General features: G+C 37.4%; 1 protein-coding gene across 5 annotated transcripts in view; it reads right to left on the reverse strand.

Moving 5' to 3' along the window:
- The window catches only part of LOC115220347 (tyrosine-protein kinase BAZ1B), a 117,958-nt gene that overhangs the window by 59,049 nt on the left and 32,703 nt on the right, over positions 1-26,206 (reverse strand). For all 5 annotated transcript variants that reach the window (XM_029790453.2, XM_029790454.2, XM_036509818.1 and 2 more), the window contains 9 exons: positions 12,441-12,546; positions 10,997-11,039; positions 10,597-10,701; positions 8,386-8,462; positions 6,779-6,944; positions 5,417-6,073; positions 3,602-3,717; positions 2,216-2,380; positions 569-698 (listed from right to left, as the gene is read on the reverse strand). In XM_029790453.2, the coding sequence (XP_029646313.1) occupies positions 569-698; positions 2,216-2,380; positions 3,602-3,717; positions 5,417-6,073; positions 6,779-6,944; positions 8,386-8,462; positions 10,597-10,701; positions 10,997-11,039; positions 12,441-12,546 (1,565 nt within the window). The remainder of the gene's footprint in view (positions 1-568; positions 699-2,215; positions 2,381-3,601; positions 3,718-5,416; positions 6,074-6,778; positions 6,945-8,385; positions 8,463-10,596; positions 10,702-10,996; positions 11,040-12,440; positions 12,547-26,206) is intronic.

Genomic DNA, 26,206 nt, shown 5'->3' on the forward strand with positions numbered 1-26,206 from the left:
GAAGCATTTTGTCCAATTTGCTAATGATTCTGCAAACCTGCCACCGGGATAATAATGGTTTCTAATTTAGGCACAAGGCCAGTAATCTCTCTCTATATAAACGGCAGTTTGTCTGTGCGTGTTTCTGTGTGTCTGTTTGCTTGTACCCTCACCCCGACCACGGCTTTCAACCGATTCTGATGAAACTTGACACACGCATAGCCCAATGTCATAATTCAAAACTAACGCAGCAAAAATTTTGAAAAGTTCCCCCACTTCTGAAAAAAATCGATAAATTCGACATGGGGTCGGGAATCAGAAACACGAACCACAACCTGTCTAGGGGACGCAACTCCACCTTTTTTAAATCTCAAAAAAAATTTACCATCATTTTTTTCCCATTTTTTTGCTATTTTTTGGCTATAACTCTCTAAAAATGCTTTATAGTTATTTCCCTTACAAACCTGAGCAACACCGGGCGATACTGCTAGTTTTGAATACAATCAAAACCTGGTTAGAGATTTAGCTCACTAGAGGCTTACCTCTAACATACCCTCAAGTACAACACAAAGAAAAATAAGGTTCTTACCCTTGAAAGTTCTCGTTTCTTCTTCCTGATTGCTTCCTGTCTTGCTCTTCGATCTTCAGCTTGTTTTTTCTTGGATTCTTCTCTTTTCTTTTGTAGATATTCCTCACGTTGTTCTGCAGTCATTGCCTTCCTAAAAATTCATTTTGCATAAAGATATTTCATTAAATATTCTTATAATAAAGTCACCCAAAGTTTAAACTTTGTGTAGTGATTAGTTACGTTTCCACATTATTTCCTGTACTAGATAGAGTAAGATAGAGCTACAAAAGGGATTCATTTATTCTTTTATATATTTACTATTTGACAAGAACTCATTGCCTTTTTGTCCATCAGGCATAAAATACCTCAAGCCCTGAGCCTATTGCTCAGTGCTCAGCCTCCTTCGATGGACTAACATTTACTCAGCAATCATTTTCTCAACTAACTTGAAATTAGTTTTTGAGGCTCGCACCTTTTATATATTTACTAGTTAGCCAGTATGTGTGTGTGTGTGTGAGGGAGTAGACAATGCTAATCATCTTTGCCACAATTGAACATCTCAAAGGAAAATGTGGGAAAGGAAGAAACAGCAGTCAGGACAGGGTGCTTGCAACACAGTTAACTCCACTGAAAGTGTTAAAACACAGATGGTGTGTTACAAACTCAGTGTTCAACTAATATTTCAATACCATAAACTAGCACTCTTTTTCAAAACATGTACACCCTACACATCAGCAAAAGCTGTAACTTCTCAAGACGTTTTCCCCACCAACTAATACCTTGGCCACTATGCTATTACTAGCTTCAACACCAAAACTAGTCACAACACTGAAGCAATAAGATTCTAAATAGCAAAAGTCTGAAAAATGTTTATGCCTGAAATACATTAACATGCATTCTTGCATTGTTGCCAAATAAACCAACTTCCAAACTTGTATAGAATGAAGACAGTGTTCCATAACTTATTACAGGGTCTCAAAGATGGATGGGAAGGAGAGAGGAAAGAATCCTCAAATTCTAAGGCTGGCCTAAATACCTACAACAGAGTAAGGCTCAGCTAAAGAAACACAATATACCAGGTAGTAGTGTTAAACCAGATGATGGATTAAGTCTACAAGTCAAATTGACTAAAGTAAGATTTGAACTCTAGAAACAAGGAGCCAGAACAAATACCACAAGGCACTCAGTTTAACATTCTTACATTGCTTTGGTTTGGTACATGTTTCAATTCCACAAGAATAAAAGGCAAAATTGATCTGAGCAGGATTTGAACCCAGAATATCAAACAAAATGTTTTGCAGTCTGATGCTCTACTAACTGAGCTATGTAGGTAGACAAACAGAGAAATAAATTCCTGAAAACAAAGTACATATTAGTAAATGGTTACAGAATTCAGTGTGCAAAACATTCAGAGTCCGTATTTTTATGCCATACATCCCAGGGAGGGATTGAGGGTTTAGAAAGGCCATCAGGGGAAAATGTGTCAGAATAATCCAGTTGACAGAAATCCTAAAGAAACACATCAGAGAATGTGATGGATCTCAGGTTGGAAGATCAATTTAAAGACAACTAAATAACCTGTGGGTCACCAGCAAATAATGTTAAGCATGCAAAAGACCCAACTATTTTGTCTATCAATGGAAAAAAAATAAAAATAAATAAACTTACAGCTTTTTCCTTTCCTCGTGACTTTGAAAAGCTTTCAGGACAATGTCTTTCACATCGGGAGGCAACTTTTCTCTCTGTTGAGCTGATAAGTGTATAACAACTTTTTCTAGAATTTTCTTATATTCATTTCTGTTACTATCTTTAGTCTTCATAGCTGCCATTAATCTAAGGGGGAAAGAATTAATAATAATAAAGTTTAATTATTAAAGTGTTAAAAACTTCTTTTTCTAATTATTAATTCATCTAACACAACTTCATACTATTTCCAAGTGTGATAAAGGTTTCCAATAAGATAAAGTTTAATTCTCAACAGCACAATATTAAATCAAAGAATTGTTGATTTAAAATGAAACAAATGTAACCTGAAATTCTAAACAATTACAAACAATAATTTTCGTTATAAACAGTAACCATTTCACTTAAACAGATTTTGATGGCAGTATACTGGCCAACATCAGATTGAACTTCATTCAAGGCATTTTGCCAATGTCAGTTCATAGATTTTAGAAACTTAAATGTGTTTTAGATAAAAACTTTTGTCAGTTTTGATCAGAAGACATAATTACAATAATTTTAAAACCACTACTAGTGATTATTGCAATAGTTAATTAAGCAAAGTTTATTTAAGAAATATTTTCTACATAATGTCATAACTAATGCAAAAACATGGAAAAAGAGTCAGCAATGCCTTTCCTAAAAGCGTTAAAAACACAACTGATTCTGGGAATCAAAAACCAGAATTAAGTAGCTGCTTTTAATATATTCATGAGAAAGAAAAAAAAGGCTTTGAGGTCAATTTGTTGCACTAATACAAAGTCAGAAAACAGCACAGCGCCCATGACTTCAGGAAACATTTTTTCACGCTGAGAGTTGCTGAAGCATGGAACAAACTGCCGGCATCAGTTGTTAGTTGTTGGAGCACAGCATCCTTCAAAACTTCCATGCTTTCTGAGATTCGCCAACACTACACCTGATTTTCTCCCCTCCATACACACACAGGCATGTATCTGACTCATACATTGTTCGCTTTCCAGACATTTTTACATTACTGCATGTACTTTATACGCACTTTCTGACAAGTTGTGGTGCACCTGAGCACTGTATACAATAATTTCATTATTATTTATTTTATAGTGCCAATCAGGAGTTAAAATCTCACAACAGTTACTATAGACAAGGTACATAACTCTGCCCGTCTTTGTATAATTAGTGGAAAACAGATTTCATGGTTAAAAAGCAGGAAAGGCATCATGATTTTAAAAGAATTTCTTCAACAATAGGTATTTTTTCTAAGTCATAAAATCATCCCTTCATACTGGCATAGAAGAAAAAAAAATTGCACAAGTCTACAAACGGAAGAAAACTATACAAATTCCTGCTACTTACTTTCGTACAAGAGGAGGTGGTTTTTGAGGTGAAGATGCTGCGGAGGGTTTCTTTTTCTCGGGTGTCTTTGGTCCTTTCTTGGTTGACATTTCCAGCAATGTCATTTGTTTCATACTCTGGGAGAGACAATAAATAACAACATTGAGTGACAAGACAATGGCAGTGAGGTTCAGAAACTGAACTATTTGACCAACCAGATAATGACGCACCATAACAACAAATTTAACAGACCACTCTTGGTTTAGTTTAGAGATTCAACAGTTCAAGACAGTATTTGATTACCCCAGTGTCCCCTGCTTGTCAAGAAATATTGTGCAAGGAGAAAATCATATAAAACAAGAAAATTTCAAAGTAGCAACAAATCTCATAGCATTTTCAGAATACTTTCAGTAACAAAGAAAACCCAAAACTTGCCCTCGGGTCTTCCAAAACACTGATTCAATACAGCCTACCCTACAAGGGGACGAGTGGTTGTCGGTATTGGCTGAAGTCAATTTAGCAACATGTGAGCCGTGAAAAGAAACAAGGTTTTGCATTGGAAGGAAACAAATGAAGGGCCAACACTGCCTAAAATATATTTCATGCCCTCACATCACATAACTAACAAGTTACCTAAATTTGTTTTTATTTTTTTGCTTCTTGAAATAAACATCCTTAAAAATACAACAGAAACATGATGCTTGATACCACATGCACCATATGCATTATATAACGGGGGGGGGACATCATTTGATGATGAGGTTTAGTTGATTAATTAACTGAATTCTCTGCTAATTGAATTAACATGTAAGCAGCTGAGTGCTCCACAGACATATGTAGCCTGATGCTATTCTCAGACAGAATCAGCATGATACACCATGTGACAAGGCTGTATCTTTTGAACTACAGACACAATCCATCAACAGATCTCATACAGTTTTTGTTCACCTGATTTCACTTCCAAGACATGGGTTGACCACAACCTGTAGAAAATGACACAATGTCATGCAGTAAGATTGAACCAAGACCGGGTTGTTGTAAAACTCTTAACCATTCAGCCATACGGAGCCTACACATACACACACTCAATTTTCTGCATGCCAAGAATCTTTGGAGAACTCATATTTCAAATATTTACGTGTTTATGAAGCAACAGAGTCAACAATCAAAATTTACAATTGCCTTTGTGGCTATAGAAGAAAAACACTTGCCCAAGGCCCCACACTGTAGGACTAAAGTTAAAAACCATATGGTTGGAAAGCAAATTTCTTAACCACCCAGCCATGCTGGGGCTGACATATATGTATGCATGATTTTCAAATATTAAAATTTGCTGTATGAGCATCACAGAATATATATCAATAGAATTATCAAGGGCACAATTATGAATCATCTGTGAGAATGGAATGGCGGTATCTCCCAAGAGATAAATAGTGAAGATGAGTCCAGGTGGCATTTCAAGGTACAAGGTGAGAAGTGGGGGTACAAGAGTGCATGGGGGGGGATACAGAAAATGGGAGAGAAAGATATGCATATGTGTATATATGAGTGTGTGTGTGTATGTATCTTTGTATTTGTGCTAATCTCCCAACACTGCTTGACAACTGATGGTTTGTTTACATCCCTGTACCTTAGTGGTTTGGCAAAAGAGTCCAACAGAATAAGCACCAGACTTGAAAAAAAAATAAAAAAGATTAAAAAAATAACTGGAGTCTCTTTGACTAAATACTTCAAGGTGGTGCCCCAGCATGACCACAGTTCAATGAACGAGTGAAACAAATAAAAGGTGTACAAAATAAACTAAACTATACAAAACACGAAATAATTCAAGCTTACCTTGTTCTTTTTCGGAGTTTCTTTATCCTTAGACTTACTACTACTATTACTACTGCTACTTTTCTTTTTATCCTTCTCACCGGAGACTTTCTTCTTTTTGTCAGACTCTTTCGAAGACTTCTTCTTTTCAGAGCTCTTTGATGACGATTTCTTAGCACTCCCTTTCCCTTGATCTTTCTGTACAGTCTTAGGCTTTTTAGGGGTGCTTTGCCGGCTGTCAGTTTTTTTGCTCTTTGTGGGTGTACGCTGCATTTTTAACGTACTTAGGGGGACATCATCATCATCTTTGCTCAATGGAAGCTTTTTTTTTAATTTTCCAAGAGTACAATCTTCACTAGTATCTGAATCTTCATCAGAAGAATCCACGTCATTTGCTAATTTGCTTTTTTTGCTTGGACTGCCGCTGTTGCTGTTCTTCGATATAGAGGGTTTCCTTTTAGTTGTACTGCTGCTGTTGCTACTGCTACTACTAGTATTTAATTTACCCTGCTTTGCTTTCTTCTTCGAACTGCTTTCCGATTCATCCTTCTTTTTCTTGGAGGTTTTCGTAGGTTTAGATTTATCAAGTTTAGATTTTTTGGCATTTGAAGAATTTTGAGATTTACTACTGGACAGTTTGCGTTTCTTTGCACATTCATCTAAGGAATGATCTTGTATCTGAATAAACAAAATTAAAACTAAAGATGTCACAATCTTGATTATCATGAAATAAATTAATAATTAATTTACGTGAGAGAGAAAGAGACAGAAACAGATAGAGAATGTGAGTCTGTGTGTCAAAGTAAGTGCATACACAACAGAGAAAGAATGCACGTGTGAGATAGAGAGAAGCAGAAATAGACAGAATGTGTGTGTGTGTGTGTGTGTGTGTGTGTTTAAGTGCATGTAAGTATATGAGTTTTTGTAATGGCTGAATATATGAGACATAGGTTCAAATCTATAGCAGGAATTTTGTTTCTGCTTAACTCTTTTGATACCTTGTGGCACCAGCACAGGTGTTACTAGATGCCAGCATGGATGCTTTTACCATGATACTAGCACATATACTCATATGTGATCCCACCACAGGTGCTTTTTATGTGGTGCTGGCATGGGTGCTTTCTATATAGCACTGATAGTTGTTAGAATGCAAACCTAACTATATTAAGGTTTATGTTGTGTTCCTTTATGTCCCTAACACGAATGGCTTGATAAATAGGGATCAATAAAATAATAGCAAACTTAATAAGTATAGGGTTTGATATAATCAACTGAAACTTCAAAGGTAGTGCTCCAGTATGGCCAGAGTCAAATGACAGACAACAGCAAAAAAATTAAGAAATAAAAAAAGACAGCAAATTGAAAGACACAAAATAAGCTTACCTTCATTGGAGATAAGAAAACATCTGCAAGTTTATTCTGTATGCCATGTTTTTTAATCATGACATCATCAACAACCCAAGGACTGGAAGACGTTACACCAGCACGTAAAGCATGTGTTCTGATGAACAAACGAAGAAGTTCTTTCGGAGGTGGCCGGTCAACACGACTGAAAATTTTTTTAAAAAATAAATAAAATGTAATATTCTTAAAGAACAGGCCTTCAGAAAATTTCTTGCATGCAATCTTTACCACATCATCATCATCATCATCATTTAACGTCCGCTTTCCATGCTAGCATGGGTTGGATGGTTCAACTGGGGTCTGGGAAGCCCGAAGGCTGCACCAGGTCAGTCAGATCTGGCAATGTTTCTATGACTGGATGCCCTTCCTAATGGCAACCACTCCGTGAGTGTAGTGGGTGCTTTTTACGTGCCACCGACACAGGTGCCAGACAGGCTGGCGAACGGCCACGCTCGGATGGTGCTTTTTACATGCCACCGGCACGGAGGCCTTACCACAATAAATAAAATAAAATTATTACCATTATTATTATTAAGGCGGCAAGCTGTCAGAAGCTTTAGCACACCAGAGAAAAAGTGTTAAGTGGTATAACATCTGTGTTTACATTCTGAGGTCAGATTTGCTTTCATTCTCTTGGAGCCAATAAATAAAACAAGCAGCATTGAGTACTGAGGTTGACGTAATCAACTTCCCTCATAGCTCAAAATTACTAGCCTTGTACAAAATTAGAAAAAAAAATTATTATTACGATTGTGTCACGTAAAAAGTACTAAGTCCATTCTGTTGGGTGGTTGGTGTTAGGAAGGGTATCCAGCTGTGAAAATCCTGCCAAAACAGTCACAGAAGTCTGGTACAGGCTTCTGTCTGACTGGCTCCTGTCAAACCGTCCGCCCCATGCCAGCATAGAAGGCAGATGTTAAACAATGATGAGGATGATGATGATGATTAAGGAATAGGGCAGGCAGAATCACAAGCATGGTTGGCAAAATGCCCAGCAGCATTTTTCCCAGGTCTTTATCTTCTCAGTTCAAATTCCATTTTTGCATTTCATCTTTTCAGGGTTGATAAAATAAGTATCAATCAAGTACTGGGGTCATTGTAATTAATTATGTCCCTCCCATTTGTAACTGCTGGACTTGTACCAAAATTTGACACAGATGTTGTTATTATTGTGATCAATCCATGAATGCCATTTAGTTCTTTAAGGTACAAGATTTTAGGATCAAAAATTTTTCACGTTGCACATTAATTTCATTATTAAAAATGAACTGTATATTGATGTAAAATGTCCCAAAATATAATTTTAATTAGATACTTAATTATGAAGTGAGATAATTATATAACATCCCACAATACATCTTGAAGTTATGAATAATATTTATTAAATATCTGGGAGGAATACACAATGGGAGGATATTATGTTAAACTCAAATCTTTTAATTATTATGAACTCGGAATTAAAAATGCTCCACCATGCAAAAACCAATGCATTTCATACGTGCACACTAGCACATATGCATAAATGCAGACACACACAAACACATATTACACATGTGCACACAGAGTATGTTTTAAAATGGACTTACGTTAAATCAGCAGCTGGTACACAGTTAATAATTTTTTCTTCTTCATTTAGCTTTATGCTGTATTTATAAGGTAATAACTGCAGATACAAAAGAAAAATATAACAATATTATTTAACTTGGTAAAACACTTTAAAACTGAAGACCAAGCACTTTAAGTTTAGACAATCTTAACAACTTACACTTATATTAGACAGACAGACAAGCAGAGATAGAGACAGTGTGTGTTGCACATCATCTGCAACATGTTATGTTCACTTTTCCATGCTGAATGACTTTCCTGAGAATGTTTACAACTGGATGCTCTTCTGTCACCTACCTTTTTAAATCTCCTGCATGACATACAGGGATGTAGTGTACCTATTTGGAGACAAGTATCCACGTTTTATACACACGGGCCTCCGTGCCGGTGGCACGTAAGAAGCACCATCCGATCATGGCCGTTGCCAGCCTCGCCTGGCCTCCGTGCTGGTGGCACGTAAAAAGCACCATCCAACCGTGGCCGTTTGCCAGCCTCGTCTGGCATCTGTGCCGGTGGAACGTAAAAAGCACCCACTACACTCACGGAGTTGTTGGCGTTAGGAAGGGCATCCAGTCATAGAAACATTGCCAGATCAGACTGGGTCTGGTGCAGCCTTCTGGCTTCCCAGAACCCAGTTGAACCGTCCAACCCATGCTAGCATGGAAAGCGGACACTAAATAATGATGATGATGATGATGATATATATATAAATATATATATATATATATACATGCATTCTGAACATAACTTCGCTTATGTATGAAAGAGTCTCCGCATGGTTGCTCGACCTGCAACAAATAGTACCAAAATCGTCCTCAAATCACACGGGAGGTAGGTACAATTGATTGGTGTAAACAGAACAGAGCAGCAGTTCAACTGAGAATTAAACTTATCAAAGCCGGGAAAAGGAAACCAGAGTAACGTCCCTTGAATCATTGTAATCACTTTTAGTAATGTGATGCTTATTCGTAAATATAAAAAGAGCAAGGTCTGTAAAAGTAGTGTAGAGGGAAAGCTACAGGTATTACAATATTTTGCTTTATCTCAGAATATTTTCAAATCTTGCCATCATTGACTTCGATATTCACTCAACTGGAATAAAATCAGTAAACTACCATACGAAAGACATTTTGGTTACTACTCCAAACATAATAAACACATAACTATTTTCACACATAACATTGTTGTTGGCAAGCTGATAGAAACGTTAGCAATTCTGAGACAAAATCCCTAGTGGTATTTCGTCCACCGTTACGTTCTGAGTTCAAATTCCACCAGGATCGACTTTGCCTTTCATCCATTGATGAAGTAAGAGCCAGTTGAGAACTTGGCCCTGAAATTTGAGACCATTACTATTATTAACAATAATAATAAATTTAAATTGAGCAGAAAATGGAGAAATCTTGATCAACACCAACTGACTACCATCGATTATTATTTTTTAATACAAAACTTCAAAAAAAAAAATAATCGATGGTAGTCAGTTGGTGTTGATCAAGATTTCTCCATTTTCTTCTCAATGTAAATTTGATTCCTGATAAACTCTTGTTTATCTTTGTCATTGCCTGTATTCTATGAGCTTGCATATGTCTGCCCAGGGTTAACATGGGTAATTTATACCAGTAGTAAAACGGATATTCTTATCCCTTAGACGGTTATTCCAACCACCAACTCTACTAACAATAATAATATCAGTAGAGGATTGAAAAAATACCTTGCATATTTTTCCAGCTCTTTACATTCTAAATTCAAATCACACTTTGCCTTTTATTCTTTTTTAAGGTAAATAGAATAAAGTGCCACTCCAGTACTGAGGTCAATGTAATCAACTTTTCCCTTCCCCTGAAAAATGCTAACTTTGTGCTAAAATTAGAAAGAATCATTGTTGTTATTAAGGCAGTAGTTTGGCAGAATCATTAGAGCATCCAGTGAAATGCCTTGCATTATTTGTTCTGGCTCTTTATATTCTGGTTTCAAATTCTGCTGAGGCCAGTCTTGCCATTCATCCCTTGGGAGTCAATAAAATAAAGTACCAGTCAAATACGGGGTTGGGGGAGTAAATAGCAAACTAGCTCTTCTAAAAAATTGCTGGTCTGGTACCTAAACCAGGAACAATTATTCTCATTACTATTAACAATTATTTCTATTTAATCACAATGACAAAAGTTGAAGTGAAACTGGAGAAGACCTACTTTGGGAGGCACCCACTTCTTTTGCCCAGTATCTTTATTAGAACTGTTTTCATCTGTATTTTCTTTATCACTTGATGGAGAACTGCAATTACTTGTAGGATTGGCCTGAAATGGATAGAAATACACACATATTTATATATGTAGACAGTTTTGACTGTTTTGTGGATATATTTCTAATGACACAAACATTCGATGTTAATTAATATTGGAAATAATCAAGAATTGAAATATAGTAAAATAACTTTTGTATTAATTAATCTGGATAAAATATAACTGCATTCATAGCTTGAACAAAATAAGGGACTGAAATATTTTAATATGTTGGTATTTAAAAAGAAAAAAATGTTTTTAAGTTAAAAAAAAATTACAGAAAAAAGATGTAAAGAAAATTGTCTCTAACCTCAATACCACATGTATCGATCCTAACAACTTTGGCTTTCACCCTGAAAATAAAAGGAAAAAATTACATGGAAATAATTTATCAACATCATGTTAATGTTTTTAATATAAGTTTCAAAATTTTGCTGGACAGTATATTGCCATCATCTAAGCCTTTTATTATCTCTTTTGTAAGGTATAAAATCTTGAGATCAGACCTCACAGCATATTATTACAATTGAAACCCTCCACCAAAAGCACTTTAATCTGGCACACATTGTCCAATGTGTGAAAAAAACTAAAGGTGATGGAAGAAGATATTGGGCAAAGGATTTCAGTAGGACACACAAAGGATAGGATGAAATATCGAATACTGCCTTAGGGTGCAACCTTCCTCTTTGCTACAAAAATTACCTTAAAAAGCTTGTGATTTTATCCTACCTCAACTCCTGGTTTTCTGTTAGCCTCCTGGTGACCACGCACCATTTTTGTTAGAAATAAGTAGGCAGTATCTATTGCATTCCTATATGTTTAGTGTAATATCTGTTATACTTTCCATCTCTTATACTAATTAGAGATGCAAGATCGATATCACTAAAAGATGGGGGGGGGGTATAAATAATGAAACAACCCTCGTTGCATCACAGATATTTATTTTAGCTCAATCTGCAGAGTGGTTGGTGTTAAGAATGGCATCTAGCTGCGAAAACCATGCCAAAACAGACACAGAAACATGGCATAGGTTCCACTGAGGTTGACCTTTACCTTTCATCATTCCGGGGTCGATAAATTAAGTACCAGTTGGTCAATATAGTCGACACCCCCCTCCCCTGAAATTTCAGGCCTTGTGCCTATACTTGAAAGGATTGTTATTATTATTATAATTAATATTATTAAGGTGGCAGCAAGCTGACAGAATTGTTAGAACGCCACAAGTTCAAAAACTACATCTTGTTACATTTGAATAGCTTGAGTATCAGTTTAGAGGTTACAAACTTTCCCAAGCTAAGTAGGGACAAAGAGGAAAGATGATAGCTTTAACCAGAAGCTAAAATGGCCTTTTTTTTTTTTAGAAGCACAGGTGTAGTTATAAGCAAAGGTGTGGTAAGAAGTTTGTTTCCCAGCCACATGGTTCCAGGTTCAGTTCCACTGTGTGGCACCTTGAGTAAGTGTCTTCTATTATAGCCTTGCACCAACCAAAGCCTTGTGAGTGGATTTGGTAGATGGAAATTAAAGAAACCCACTATATGTGCATGTGTGTGTATTCCCCACTGTGTGTTAACATCCCAGCAACTTAGTAGTTCAGTAAAAGAGACCAACAGAATAAGTACTAGGCTTAAGAAAAAAGGTGAGTAGTGGGATTGATTCATTTGACTAAAACTCTTCAAGGTGGTGCCCCAGCATGGCCACAGTCTAATGATTGTAACAAGTAAAAGATAAAAGACAAAATCTAAAATGATACTCACACTTTACCAGAAGTCTTGACTTTCAGAGAAACACATTCATTGATTGAAAGAACTTGTTGTAGCTTGAGCCAGGCTTGGTCAACCAATATGTCCAAAGAGAGAACACCTAAACAGAGAAAAAGAAATTGGTTACAACAATAGAAGCAAAAGACTTTAGCTGTTTAGCATTTAAATTGGCTAAATCCAGCCCAAATAGTCTATCCATTTTACATTCAAACTGGCGAGATCTGGTTTTTCATATCTACTCTACAATGTCATTCTAAATATAAACAATCATCGCCTTATGGCACTTGAAAAAACATCCGAGCGAGGTCGTTGCCAGTGCCGCTGGACTGGCTCCTGTGCAGGTGGCACATAAAAACACCATTTGAGCGTGGCCATTACCAGTACCGCCTGACTGGCTCTTGTGCCAGTGACACATAAAAGCACCCACTGCACTCTCAGAGTGGTTGGCATTAGGAAGGGCATCCAGCAGTAGAAACTCTGCCAGATCAGTTTGGAGCCTGGTGCAGCAGTCTGGTTTGCCAGTCCTCAGTCAAATCATCCAACCCATGCTAGCATGGAAAGCAGACGTTAAACGATGATGATGATGATGATGATGATGACATCATTGAAATTTCAAATCCATGAGATAAAGCATAATTAATTTAAACCAGTGGTTCCCAAACATTTTCGGGCTGCTGCCCCCTTGACATTCAGACCACATTCCTAGCGCCCCCACCCCAACTAAGCATCACAAACATAGACCTCTTTCTGAAGCAAATTCAAAGCAACTGTATTTCACAAGTAAAACTTCACCTAATGAACCCATTATTTTGTTGCTTTTACATGTATCGCTACTCCATTATCACCCCACTTTTCTTCAATGCCCCTCAGAACTTTCCACTGCCCCCAGAGGAGCAATACTTCCCACTTTGGTGGGCCACTGAGTTAAACCAATGTGAATAAATAAGTATTACATTTGATAAAGTAATCTGAGAGTTAAAAAGGTTAAAATATTGATAAAAATACAGTCGGCACTTTAAGTATCTAAAATAGAAACAAGTATGTGCAGTGGAATTGCTTTGGTGACCAGGTCGCATTAGTACTATAAAAATCTTAATTTTATATTGTACTATTAAGAAATAAAAAGTGAATGTAACAGGTTTTGTGTGCTCTTTCATAGTTAAAATTGTTTACTTTTAACATTCATTCTTAGATCAAATGACTTGCAAAAACAAGTACGACTCTGATGTATGTATATACATATCATTGTAAATTTTGTGTAGACTGGGACAAAATTTTTCAGCCAACTGCTCATTCAATTTGGTTAAGTAAGCCATCAGATAAAAACTTAAAAGCCAACATAAAACTGACAATAAATTTCACACTATTGAATTCTCTCCTCGTCCATTGTAAAGGACCCACAGCTTTCTTAACTTTTAAGCATTCACATTTCAGTTAAAAGTAATGCTTATTTATTCACATTGTTTTGAATTAGTTTTGCATAATTTTGTAGCTTTGAGATATTAGGTTGTCCCAAAAGTTCGTAAACACTTGTGAAAATTGAATTTTTATTCGCCAAATACTAACAAAAACAACAAAAATTATTCCTCAAAATAAAGACCATTATTTTCCAAGACTTTCTACAAACTTTTGGGACAACCTTATATTAATAAAGTAGCTGTTAATTTTTAGAATGATACTGTAGGGATGTTGTGAGAGGCTAGATCGGGCCAGTTTGAACATAAAACGGGTAGAATATTTTGGTTGGATAGAGCCAGTTTGAATGCTAAAGGTTAAACTTGCATTAAAATACCCTCCATTTAATATATACACATGTATTATATATGCACAGATACCTTCGCAGCATGTATGAACAAGATTCCAATGCAGAACACTTTGTTGATCATGGCTGAAATTTTTTTTCACCCTCACGGAGACCCCATTCTGTTACAGAAAGTTTTACAGAAGTTTCAGTCCCACTGTGTGGAACTATTGACAAGTGTTTTCTACTATAGCCCTGGCCATCCAAAGCCTTGTGAGCCAATTTGGTAGGTGAAAACTGAACAAGACCCATACAATAAGTACCAAGGGGTGATTTATTAGACTAAACACTTCAAAGAGTGCTCCAGCATGGTTGCAGTCTAATTCCTGGAACAAGATACACACGCACATTTATAGCCTTAGGAAAGGCATCCAGCCATAAAAACCATGCCGCAACAGACAACTGGAGTCTGAAGAGCTACCCAGCTGGCCCGCTCCTTGTCAAACTGACCAACCCATGCCAGCTTGGAAAACAAGACGTTAAATGATGATGATATACAGATATAATTGATAGTCACACACATATATGTATGTACATACAAGTGATACACACAGTCACTCACTAATTAGCTGAACAAAATTCATTGAAAACGAGGTAAAATTTCCATCAATATACATTAAACAGTATCATTCAAAATCAATGGAAAACAAAAGACAAAAGTCAAGTAGCAGTTGTGATTGTTATTAGAGACATTTCCAACAATAGAATATGACAGAGCTGTCTCCAACATCTCTACAAAGGAAGTACTTATCCCTCTTCCCATATACTTCTACAACTCCAGCCAACAAAAGGAGCCTCTATATGGTAGCTTAACCAGCTAGAAATAGCAGCCAAATTCTTTCAAACCACACCCTACTTCCTAAAAAGAGGAAGGAGATGTTGGACAATGTTGTTCCCAGATATCCAAAGAGAAAGGAGGATGGTCACTATTGAAGTTTTTTTTATTTATCATAGGTCTGCGCAACTAGGGCTGACCTGGGGCAAGATTGCAACATACTTTTATATTTAGATCACTCAACAGTGGTGGAACAAGCAGAATCAGTAGAGCATCTGTGAGGATAACTTCATGACATCAGTTATGCCTCTTTAGTTTCTAAGCAGAAGTTTCACGACAGCCGAGGCCTTACATCCAATAACCAACTGTGTCCCAGCATGAATAGAGACCCATAAAAACAGGACCCAACAGTTTGAACAGCTATGCATGCACTTATGGGTGTCGGCTAACTTTTTGGATAAGTGGCTTGCAGTGGTTATGTATTTGCAGTGATGTCACTTTCTGATCCTTCAATGTCAGCTGTTCCTTTTGTGAAACAGAATTCACAAAGCATGCCCTTGTGCTTTTTTCAGAAACCTTAAACCTTTCATAATGATGAAGACAGTATTTCTTCCATTTTTTTTTCCTGTTTTGAAGCAAAGGAAATATAGTTGACATAACCTCAAAATACTACTGCTACTTATATAAATACCGCAAAGCTTTTTAGCTGGCATTCCCTATAAAGAACAATACATACATATACCCAGGCCTATTCCCCATTTTTGGGGGGAGGGGTAGCCGTAACAAGGAACACGCCAGGCATTTCATTCATTTCCCAGTTCAGAGAGGCGAGCCCTGTTCTATGCTCGGGTCAAGGCATAGAATGCAACCCCCAATATCAGCAGCAGCGCTCGACAGCATATGCTGGTTTACCCCCGCCACATCATACTGGTTCTGTACCCCTTTGAGCAACATCAAATTCACTCATCCATCCACAAACACTCTCTAAGCTCTCCTATCATTTATAAACTCTCTTGCCTCTCTCTCACTCCAACACCTCAAACCACCAAAGTTTTCCTCACACCATCCATCCACACAAACCGAGTTCTACCTCTGCTTCTGCTGCCTACCACTTCTGCCTTCATCACCCTCCTTACAATCCACTCTTCATTCATCCTCTCCATGTGGCCAAACCACCTCAACATTCGTCTATCCATTTTATCTGGCATTCCTTATTAAAAAAAAAAATACATAAAAAACAATAATTATCATTAAAACACCAGTAATTGACTGCAATTATGCCAATTATTTTATTGACGCCTTCTCCCTGCACAAAGATAAATGGTTAAGTTGACCTTGGTGGGATGTAAAGAGCCACAACAAATGCTGCAAAGCATATCTTCTGAACTCTAATGATTCTGGCAATCCACCACCAATAATTTCAACATTGCAACAAAACCAGAAATGGCGAGGAGGAAACTTAACTGGTATTTGCTTCATCAACTGCCAGAAGGATAAAAGGTAAAGTTGGCCTCATTAGGATTTGAACCCAGAACATAACTAAGTATCGCAAGACACTTTGTTCAATACAAGATACTGTACTGACACGATGTTACACTTGATTGCTTCACTCCAATAATAACAGATATGTATTTTATCAACTTGGGAGGATGGAAAGAAATAAATATTCTACAATATGGATGTACAAAGGATTAGGATTACAAAAAGGCTGACAGAGGAAGACTACACGTAGAGCAAATCACAAGAGTAGGTTTTCGATAAGTAATTAGGAGAAAAATTAGACCACGGTTTTGGTACAAGGGTGTTCAGCTTGGTTTTATTACAGCGGCAACGCTGGTGGCGGTGATATCGTTATTTAATTGCAAAACATATCAAAGTAGAAATACTGGTAATCAGAAAGTGGAAGAGAAAGCAAAGTGACCAGAACAAACAATTCTGACCAGATTTCAGCTCTGAAATAGTGGAACCATATTCCCATGCCATGCCTTTGGTAAAGATGCCATTTAATTTGACCAATGAGCCAATGAGGGAGCATCTAATTGGTTGTTTGACATGCTAGAAATAGTAGCCAAGAGAAAGACATGCTCTGTCATGAGGTCCTGCATTCCCTGCATTTAAGAAAGCAACTACCTTCTCCTTCCCACCCACCCCACTATCATTATGTTTGTTCACTCTCCTCATTGATGGGTCTTCAATTTTTAATATTTGTACATTTTTTTTTCAACATTTTAAAAATTAACAGCCAAGACAGTCAAGGGTGGGCAACTCATATCCCTCTACATAGTCTGTCAAGAATTTTGAATGGCTATTTCTTTCCGATAGTAATAAGAAGGCGATTCAGTTTCTATATAAAGAAAACGATGGGCTGTTGTTATAGGTGGGGGTATTACTTGTGGATTAGTATTAGCAACTAATGGTTTGAAAATTAGCCAATAGGATTAACAATATTGATATTAATTAAGTCCTAAATGCTAGGAAATCACTATTATGTCAAGATGGGTTGAAAAGGAAGATGATCTCGTTATCTAACACTTCTGTGGGAAGTTATGTGGACATTACAGATCTGATTTTTAAACCTGGATACCCTAGAGAATTGTAAATCTCTTTGCTTGAGATTTACTTGCACAAAAACAAAATTCCATTTATCATGAACAGCCACACTATTGATAGACTTAGGAATATCTTAATAGAAACTTTCAAAGTGTATAGTTTAAATATAACTACCCCCCCCCCCATCCAACCTATTAGGCATTACTCCAGACCTCAATACTAGCTCTAGAGAAAGCCTTAAGTGGAGGCTATATACATTCATAACAAATCTAACCACCCTTTCACTATAGTTAAGAATTTAGAAGCCAGTCTGAGTAGTTCTCTGACAAAGCTGCACCCCATTATAAGGTTTTAATGAAAAGGGACTTTAACAAGAAGTTAGTTGTATATCAAGGAGCCCCCTACTCCATCCCTGGAAAAAGTGTAAAGAAGAGGAAAATAACCTGGTTCATTTTATTATTCAAACTAGATGTCTCCATGAACATGGCAAAGAACTTGTCTTTAATTAGGTAACACTTCCAAAGCTCAGCATAATTTTTTTTTAATGTACATAATGTTATGGTGAATTACTTTTGCCTAGACAATATCACTTCCAAAATGACATGTCTTAACAGATACACCTACATATCTTTCACCTAAAGGTCCTACTTTCAGCATGAGCAATCAAATCAACTGCCTACAGGAAGGATTCTGGCTTTCTACTAGTAACATTCAGCAATAATCACACACAGTAGCAGTTGACAGCTATCAATTCCAAAACATAATCTGAAGTAGCCAATGACAAGCTTTATTCATCGTCTATTGAAAAATCACTTGTTTAGAAGCTGTGGTAATTTTGTCACACAGAACCATGTATCCAAACAAAGTAATGAGATTCTGAGTCAAACAGAGCTTTTTTTTTCGATTTATTTTTATTTTACCTATGTGCAAGCATACGTGTGTGAGAAATAATCATCAGGGACTGCTTATTCGTAATATCAAAGGAGACCATAAACTTAAAACTGTATAAGTCGAGTATTTGATGTTTCTTACATATTTGAAATCATCGGAAATTATCTCGCAAGTTATAAATTATCAAAAAAGACAAATTAAATAAATTTGTAAACTCTTCCACGTATAAATATATATACACAATAAATGCCCGGTTCATTGTACTGAGTAAACTTTTGTATTTTGGGTTACAAAGACTTGAAATTTGGGGAGGAGGGAACAAGTCGAATACATCGATCTCCTCCCCCACCTCCCCGAGCTCAATCGGTACTTATTTCATCGATCCCAAAGGATGAAAGGCTAAGTCGACCTCGGCCGGGCGTTAAGCATTTTTTGTTCGGCGTGATAACCAGCCTGCCAGTTCGCTAACTCAATGGACCGATTTCAAAAAACAAAAGGAAAGAAGGCGATTAGAGTGAATTCTTCGATGGGTAGAACAGAGAATATGAGGGTGAAGAAAAAAAGGTACGAAATAAAAACGAAGAAAAAGTAATAACTCTAATGAGAAAAACCCTATGGTGAAGGCAGTAAATCGCGCGAGAATGCGAAAGAGAGAGCGGAGAGAGAGAGAGGGGGGTGGCTGGCTGCTAATGTTACCTCCGATTTAACGGACACACCTTTCTTTCTTAGTCCGCTGAATCGAGGGTTCACTGCGCAAATACACACATAAACAAAGGTGTAAACATACACACACACACACACACGAACATGCATATTTAAATGCACACAAAATAAACATCTATACAGACGGAGCTTCTGAGACTAGTTGGAAGGAGGTGGGGGGAGGGAAATATCCTCAAACCGGAAGCCTAACCAGAATGCCTGCAACAAAGTGAAGACCTCTTCTAAAGACACCCAAAGTGCCAGATAGCAATATCAAATCGGGTGATGGAATAAGTCTACGGCGCGCGTGCGCAAGTATGTTTGTGTGTGTGTGTGTGTGTGTTCGAAACAAGAATCTCCTAAGTTTCACATTCCCGATTTTTGAAAAATAGTTTGAATAATCAGAAAGACCCAAGAAATTTCACCTGAAATTTTTTTTTTCTCGTATTCTTTTAATAAGAGTAAAAAAAAAAATCCTTCCACTCAACATTCCCCCCCCCCCACCACATGTTTGTAAATACAAAACGTCTACCGACTCCACAACACACACACACACACAGCACCAATAAATGTATGAATGATATATGTGTACAAGTTAAGAAACAGTGAGATGGTGGAAAAGAGGAAGTGAAACTGTGGACGAAAAGCGACAATCGGGAGAGTGGGTCAAAGCGGCTTTGTGACTGTGTTGTCCTCTGTCCACATCGTCGTAATTAAATTTACCCCAGAGGGGGAGGAAGTAGAGGAAAAAGTTGAGAGAAAAACGTGTTATATAATGGATAGTTACACACACACAGACAAGCGCCCGCGCAAACACACACACACACACACAGAGGGGAAGAGACAAAGAGCAGCATTACGCAGCAGGCACGAGAGAAAGGGAGAGGAGAAGCAAGTGACATTAAATAAAGTACATTTCAAATAATAATATAAAGAACGTAAATAATACGTGAGAAAGAGACAGAGAGAGAGAGAGAGAGAGAGAGATGGGGAGAGAGAGTGAGGGAGAGGGACGGACGGACGGATATGGAGAACAAAAAAAAAACTGGTAAAACGTGATAACATGGTTGATGGGCTCCTACCACTACAGCTAACTTTAACTAGGAGACAGAACAACAACGGGACAGACAGGGCGTGAATTGAAACCCTAGTAGATAGTTTAAGACTGATATGTATCACAACTATAGTTGTTTCTAGGTCCAGGTTAGCCCCGATTCAGACTCTAAATGAAATCTCAGCTGTTACAATCGTCCTTTTCGTCCAGAAAGTGTATCTACCTAGACTAATATGTCTAAGACTAATATATATCACAAATATAGTTGTTTCTAGGTCCAGGTTAGCCCCGATCCAGACTCTAAATGAAATCTCAGCTGTTACTACAATCGTCCTTTTCGTCCAGAAAGTGTATCTATCTATCTAGACCGATATAGTGCGATTTGAGGGGGATATGGGCTATTGTTTCTAATACGTAGAGCAACCAGAGATTCCCTTGTCGGGTTGATACAAACGTTTTTTGTTTTTTTCTTTTCAATAGATCTTTGTGACCGTTGTAAATGAATTCAGAATAACCAGCCAACTGGACGTGGCAAATAATGCATTATATAAATAAGAAAATTTCACACCTTGCATATTGTTTACTAAGAATTAAAACCTGTGTAACAAGAAGCCACTATCATTTTTTTTTATCTTAGGTGTTAACGAGACTTGTGTTGTTTGCAGCTGCGCTTAAACGCGCACACATACACATTATTAAATGGCGATCTTTCGAACTTGTGTGTACAAAATGGGGGACAAAAGTAAAACAAGGTGCATCAAAGAAAAGCAAAAGGCTAAACAAATGATCGTCAACAATCGACATTGTGTAAAAAAAACACAACTTTACTATTTCGCGTAATTATGATATTTTAGTTTAATAATTATAATTATAATAATAATAATAATAAACCAGACGCAGCTATACAATATCGATTAACAATCATTTGTTTACTTTCACTTTACTACAGTGGATTGCTCCACTTTATCCACCATCTTAAATGTGCAAATTTCGAAAGACGGTACCTTCACACGCTCGTGCGTGCGCGTGAAAGACGGGGTTAAAAAGCAGATGTAAAAACCCCTTATTTTATTGAGAAAGTGTTCAAGCTTCTTAAGTTTAGATGTATAGATAGAAAAGTTTGTGATGGATCGGACAGAGTCCTTCCTTCGACACTGAACGAAAAAAAAAATGTAATTGGTAATTTATCACCAGCTCTGTCATGAGCGGCCTGCGCGCCGACGAAAACTCACATTTAATTACTTTTCTGTTGTTTTTTTTGGGGGGGGGGGGGATACGGTCCGCCTGATGAGTTCTGTTTCAAGCGGTCCGTTTCTCGTCCTACACCTAGCCTTAAGCTCAAGAGAGCGTAGAAATGGGTGAAAAATGAGAGGAAATCGCAAAAATTACTTGTTGCGCATGCGTTGGATTGAAAGCTATCGCAAAGAAAGAAAAAAAAAGAGAAATAAAAAGGAATCTGGGAGCGAAAGATGTAGAAAGGTAGAAAGTGGAATAAGGAAGAGAATGAATGGGAAGATAAGAATGATAGAAAGGAATAATTACTAGAATGCAACGAGCGAGGTGGATGTGCGGACGAAATAACAGTGGTTTACAGTTTCTTAGCAATATTATCTACACATAGGTCTGCACATACAAACACGAAATCTGACTGCTGGATAGAAAAAAAAAAGTTCCTACATTGTCACATATCAGTAAAATACACATACACTGTTGAATCCGCTTAAATATGAACACTCAGCGACTAAGTCTTATCGATAACAATAAGGGTTTGATAATATTATCCATGGTTATAAACAGCACCTGCTGTGTATATTACACACACACACACACACATATATATATATATGTATATAATCTTTTACTTGTTTCGGTCACTTGACTGCAGTCGTGCAGGAGCTCCGCCCTGAAAGGTTTTAGTCGAACAAATTGACCCCAGGTCTTGTTTTAAAAGCCTGGTACTTATTCTATTGGTCCCTTTGCCGAACCGCTAAGTTACGGGGACGTAAACACACCTATATATCTCATTGCTTATTATGTTCAACTCCCGTCTGTCCAAATTTGGCCAAATGCGTTTTTTTTCTTTCCAATATTCATTTTTGCTTGCAATAGCCAGTTCTTAGGTCAAACTATCGTATCTCCAGCTGCTTCGGATGCCAAGATATCAAAAATCGTCAAAGTGTAGTACAACGGCTCTGCTATGGAAGGGTGAAACTATTTTTTTCGTTTTCTGAAAAAGCAACGTTTTGGACTTATGACACTTTTGCACGAGTGAGTGTACAAACGAAAGAAGGGCACCCAACAAATTTATCGGGGTGTTACGTGTACGGATCACAATAGTTTGATTCAAATTTGTTGGTACTCGAGTTTCAAGCGTGATGCTAGTCGTCAGCCATTTTGAATTCAAAATGGCAGACGACTAGCATCACGCTTGAAACTAAGAGTATCAACGAATTTGAATCAAACTGCGTGTTGTGTTCTTGAACAAGACACTTTATTTCACGTTGCCCCAGTCCACTCAGCTGTAGAAATGAGTTGCGACGTCACATGTGCCAAGCTGTATCGGCCCCTTTGCATTTCCCTTGGATAACACTGGTGACGTGGAGAGGGGAGGCCGGTATGCATGGGCGACTGCTGGTCTTCTATAGACAACCTTGCCCGGACTTGTGCCTGGGAGGGTAACTTTCTAGGTGCAATCCCATGGTCAGTCATGACCGAAGGTGGTCTCAAAATATATGTGCGAGTGTATATACATAAATATATATATAATTTAATAGACTATGTTTTTATGTGCTAAAGTTTTAGTTTGTTATGGTATACGGTTTGTACCTGATGATTATGTTTGAGGTATTTCTCAACAAATGAAACTTAGTATCACATAAACACATGTATTGTGTCTATTAGATAATATTTATCTCTTACAAGATGGAGTGTTTTTTTTTATCTAACCATCACAGAACACTACATGTGCGTGTGTGTGTATAGGGCCACATCTAGAAATACATACACACATGTGCATGAATAACATGTAAATACAGTTGAGAGAAGAGTGTATTAAAGAGGAATAATGCTCATATTGTCTCCTAGAGTGTGATGTCATGTGATTTATAAAAATAGGGGGCATTGAGGTGTTAACAGGGTGATCAGGTGTGCTGAAATGGTGCGCTACCATTTGATCCAAAGTGCTTTTATTTATTTATATATATATACATATATATATATATATATATATATATATATATATATATATATATACTCTTTTACTTGTTTCAGTCATTTGACTGCGGCCATGCTGGAGCACCGCCTTTAGTCGAGCAAATCGACCCCGGGACTTATTCTTTGTAAGCCCAGTACTTATTCTATCGGTCTCTTTTGCCGAACCGCTAAGTAACGGGGACGTAAACACACCAGCATCGGTTATCAAGCAATGCTAGGGGGACAAACACAGACACACAAACACACACATGCATATATATATATACATACATACGACAGGCTTCTTTCAGTTTCCGTCTACCAAATCCACTCACAAGGATTTGGTTGGCCCGAGTCTATAGTAGAAGACACTTGCCCAAGGTGCCACGCAGTGGAACTGAACCCAGAACCATGTGGTTAGTAGGCAAGCTACTTACCACACAGCCACTCCTACGCCTATGTATATATATAATCTGTCACTTGTTTCAGTCATAAGACTACGGCCATGCTGGGGCACCGCCTTGAATTTTTAGTCGAATGAATCGACCGCAGTACTTATCTTTTATCCTAAGTGTTAACGAGACTGTCTTGTTTGCAGTTGCGCTTAAACGCGCGCCGGCACAAGCAATACCACATTATTAAAAGAGAGTATTAAGAGCCCTCGGACATAACTGTTTGCCAGGCCCCTCGGGCAATGCTCGACTGACCGACGTTTCGACCGGCCCCTGTTAGCATGAGATAACTAGGCAGTCAGTATTCCACAGCTGAATGCCCTTCCTGACATCAAACCTTTATTTGCTTTCTTTGACGCAATATACTTTATTCCATCTGCTGAGCTGCAGGAAAAACGTTACCACAGCATGAAACGATATCATTATAAAGTCATGTGGAGACACAAACACACACACACACTTACACATGGCAGTATATATATGTACGTGTGTCTCCTTATCTTAACATCGCGTGATAAGTTCCTTCCAATCTTCTGTGAAAACATATCAGGTCGCGGGGGAAAATATTATATTGCTTGGAAACAAGTGAAGTTTGACGACAGAGAGCATCCGGCCGTAGAAAATCTGCTTCGCAGAATCCCTCCTAACCTATGCAAATTTAGAAAAAGTACACGTTAAGACGACGACGGTGGTGATATAAACTTAGAAGTTGTCCTTTAACAACATGATCAGATGTTAAGACACTTGTCCCTGAGGAGAAGTCTTAATTTGTCCGTGTAAGACACTTAACATCAAGTAGCCTTACTCTGTATCATTTGAGCTCTATTTTATCAAGGATAACTACATCCACTTCATTATACAAACATACATACAGACAGACACAAAATATATAGAATACGTATTCACACACTAGAACTTTTGCAAGAAACTAGTCCATGCGTTTGTTAAGTCTAAGTAACACTTGCTAAAGTCATTCACACAAACACAAAAATAATCAGTTCTAGAAGAATTGGGTTAGCTGTTGTAATTGAGGGTATATACAGAGAGAGAGAGAAAGGGTGAGAGTCAGAGAGACTATATAGGGCAAGGGAGGGAGGAGATAAAAACAGCTGAAGATAGGGGAAAAAATGAAAGGAAGCAAGACATTCTTATTTGTCTCACTAAATACAAGCTGTCTCATAGTTTTTTCCCCTTCCTTGAAGGACCGGTGCAGAAAGCAGCGGCAACAATATATAAATATAAATATATGTATATATATATATATATATATTATATATATATATATATATATATATACTAAGTAATTAGGGGTTTAGCAACGATTTGCCTCACTACACACCGAATTTAGAAATAGCAGTCAAAGAGTTTTGGCTATTCTTTCTACTTAAAAGGGAGATCCCAGTAAAACCACACCACTTAAATATATATATATATATATATATATATATATATATATATATATATATATATAGGAAGCAGTCGAGATGGATAGATAAATGTAACTATTAAGGGTGGAAGACATAGCATCCATAAAGAAAATTAACTACGCAAAAATGTTTAGTGATTAGTGTATGTGGACCAAAGAGAAAAGACAGAAAATTTTTTTTTAATGTGGTAGGAATAAGGTGATGGGAAGATCAATTTGAAAAGAGATGTAAGATGGGAATATAGAAAACAAAGGGGAACTGTTTAAAATAAGGAAAATAACAATATATATATATGGGGCCAACATTTAGTAGAAAAGACAAAGGATTTAACGCGGTGAAAGATAAAAGGATTCTTGAGTTGGAAGAAAAATGTAAATAAAAAATAAAATATGCCTGTAATAGGGATCAAATAAATGGAAGGGTGGCGAGGACAGTGTACTTCCGTCCGCACCCTTTATGTGATCGCATGAGGATGGAGTCGTTAGATTTGCTAGAGATAACAGCCAAATCTCCCTCGAAATTATACTCCTACTCCCTCTTGAAGAACACAAGTATACACAAGGATAATGCCGGTCTAGATACGCAATTCACAAAGGAATGACGAGATGGTCACGGCAGGCGGGGTTTTTATTCTATCTTATTTTTATCGATAGGACTTCAGTCAAAACAAAGAGATGTGCAAAAGGAATAATTTAAGTGGATGGTGATGATGATGACGACCAAGAAAGACGGGTGGAGAAGTAGTGAACGGATAGATGGGTTGAGGTGATGGGACAGGAAGGATGGTGGACTTAGTGCAGAGGGAAAACGGTCGGTTGTGTGTGTGTGTGTGGTGTGTCTGTCGTTTGTTTGCCCAGACAGGAAACCAGTCAACAAGGTCAGTCAGCCATATCAAGAACCGTCCGTGTGTCCCAGA

The sequence above is a fragment of the Octopus sinensis genome, linkage group LG16 (assembly GCF_006345805.1).
Source record: "Octopus sinensis linkage group LG16, ASM634580v1, whole genome shotgun sequence".
NCBI lineage: Eukaryota > Metazoa > Mollusca > Cephalopoda > Octopoda > Octopodidae > Octopus > Octopus sinensis.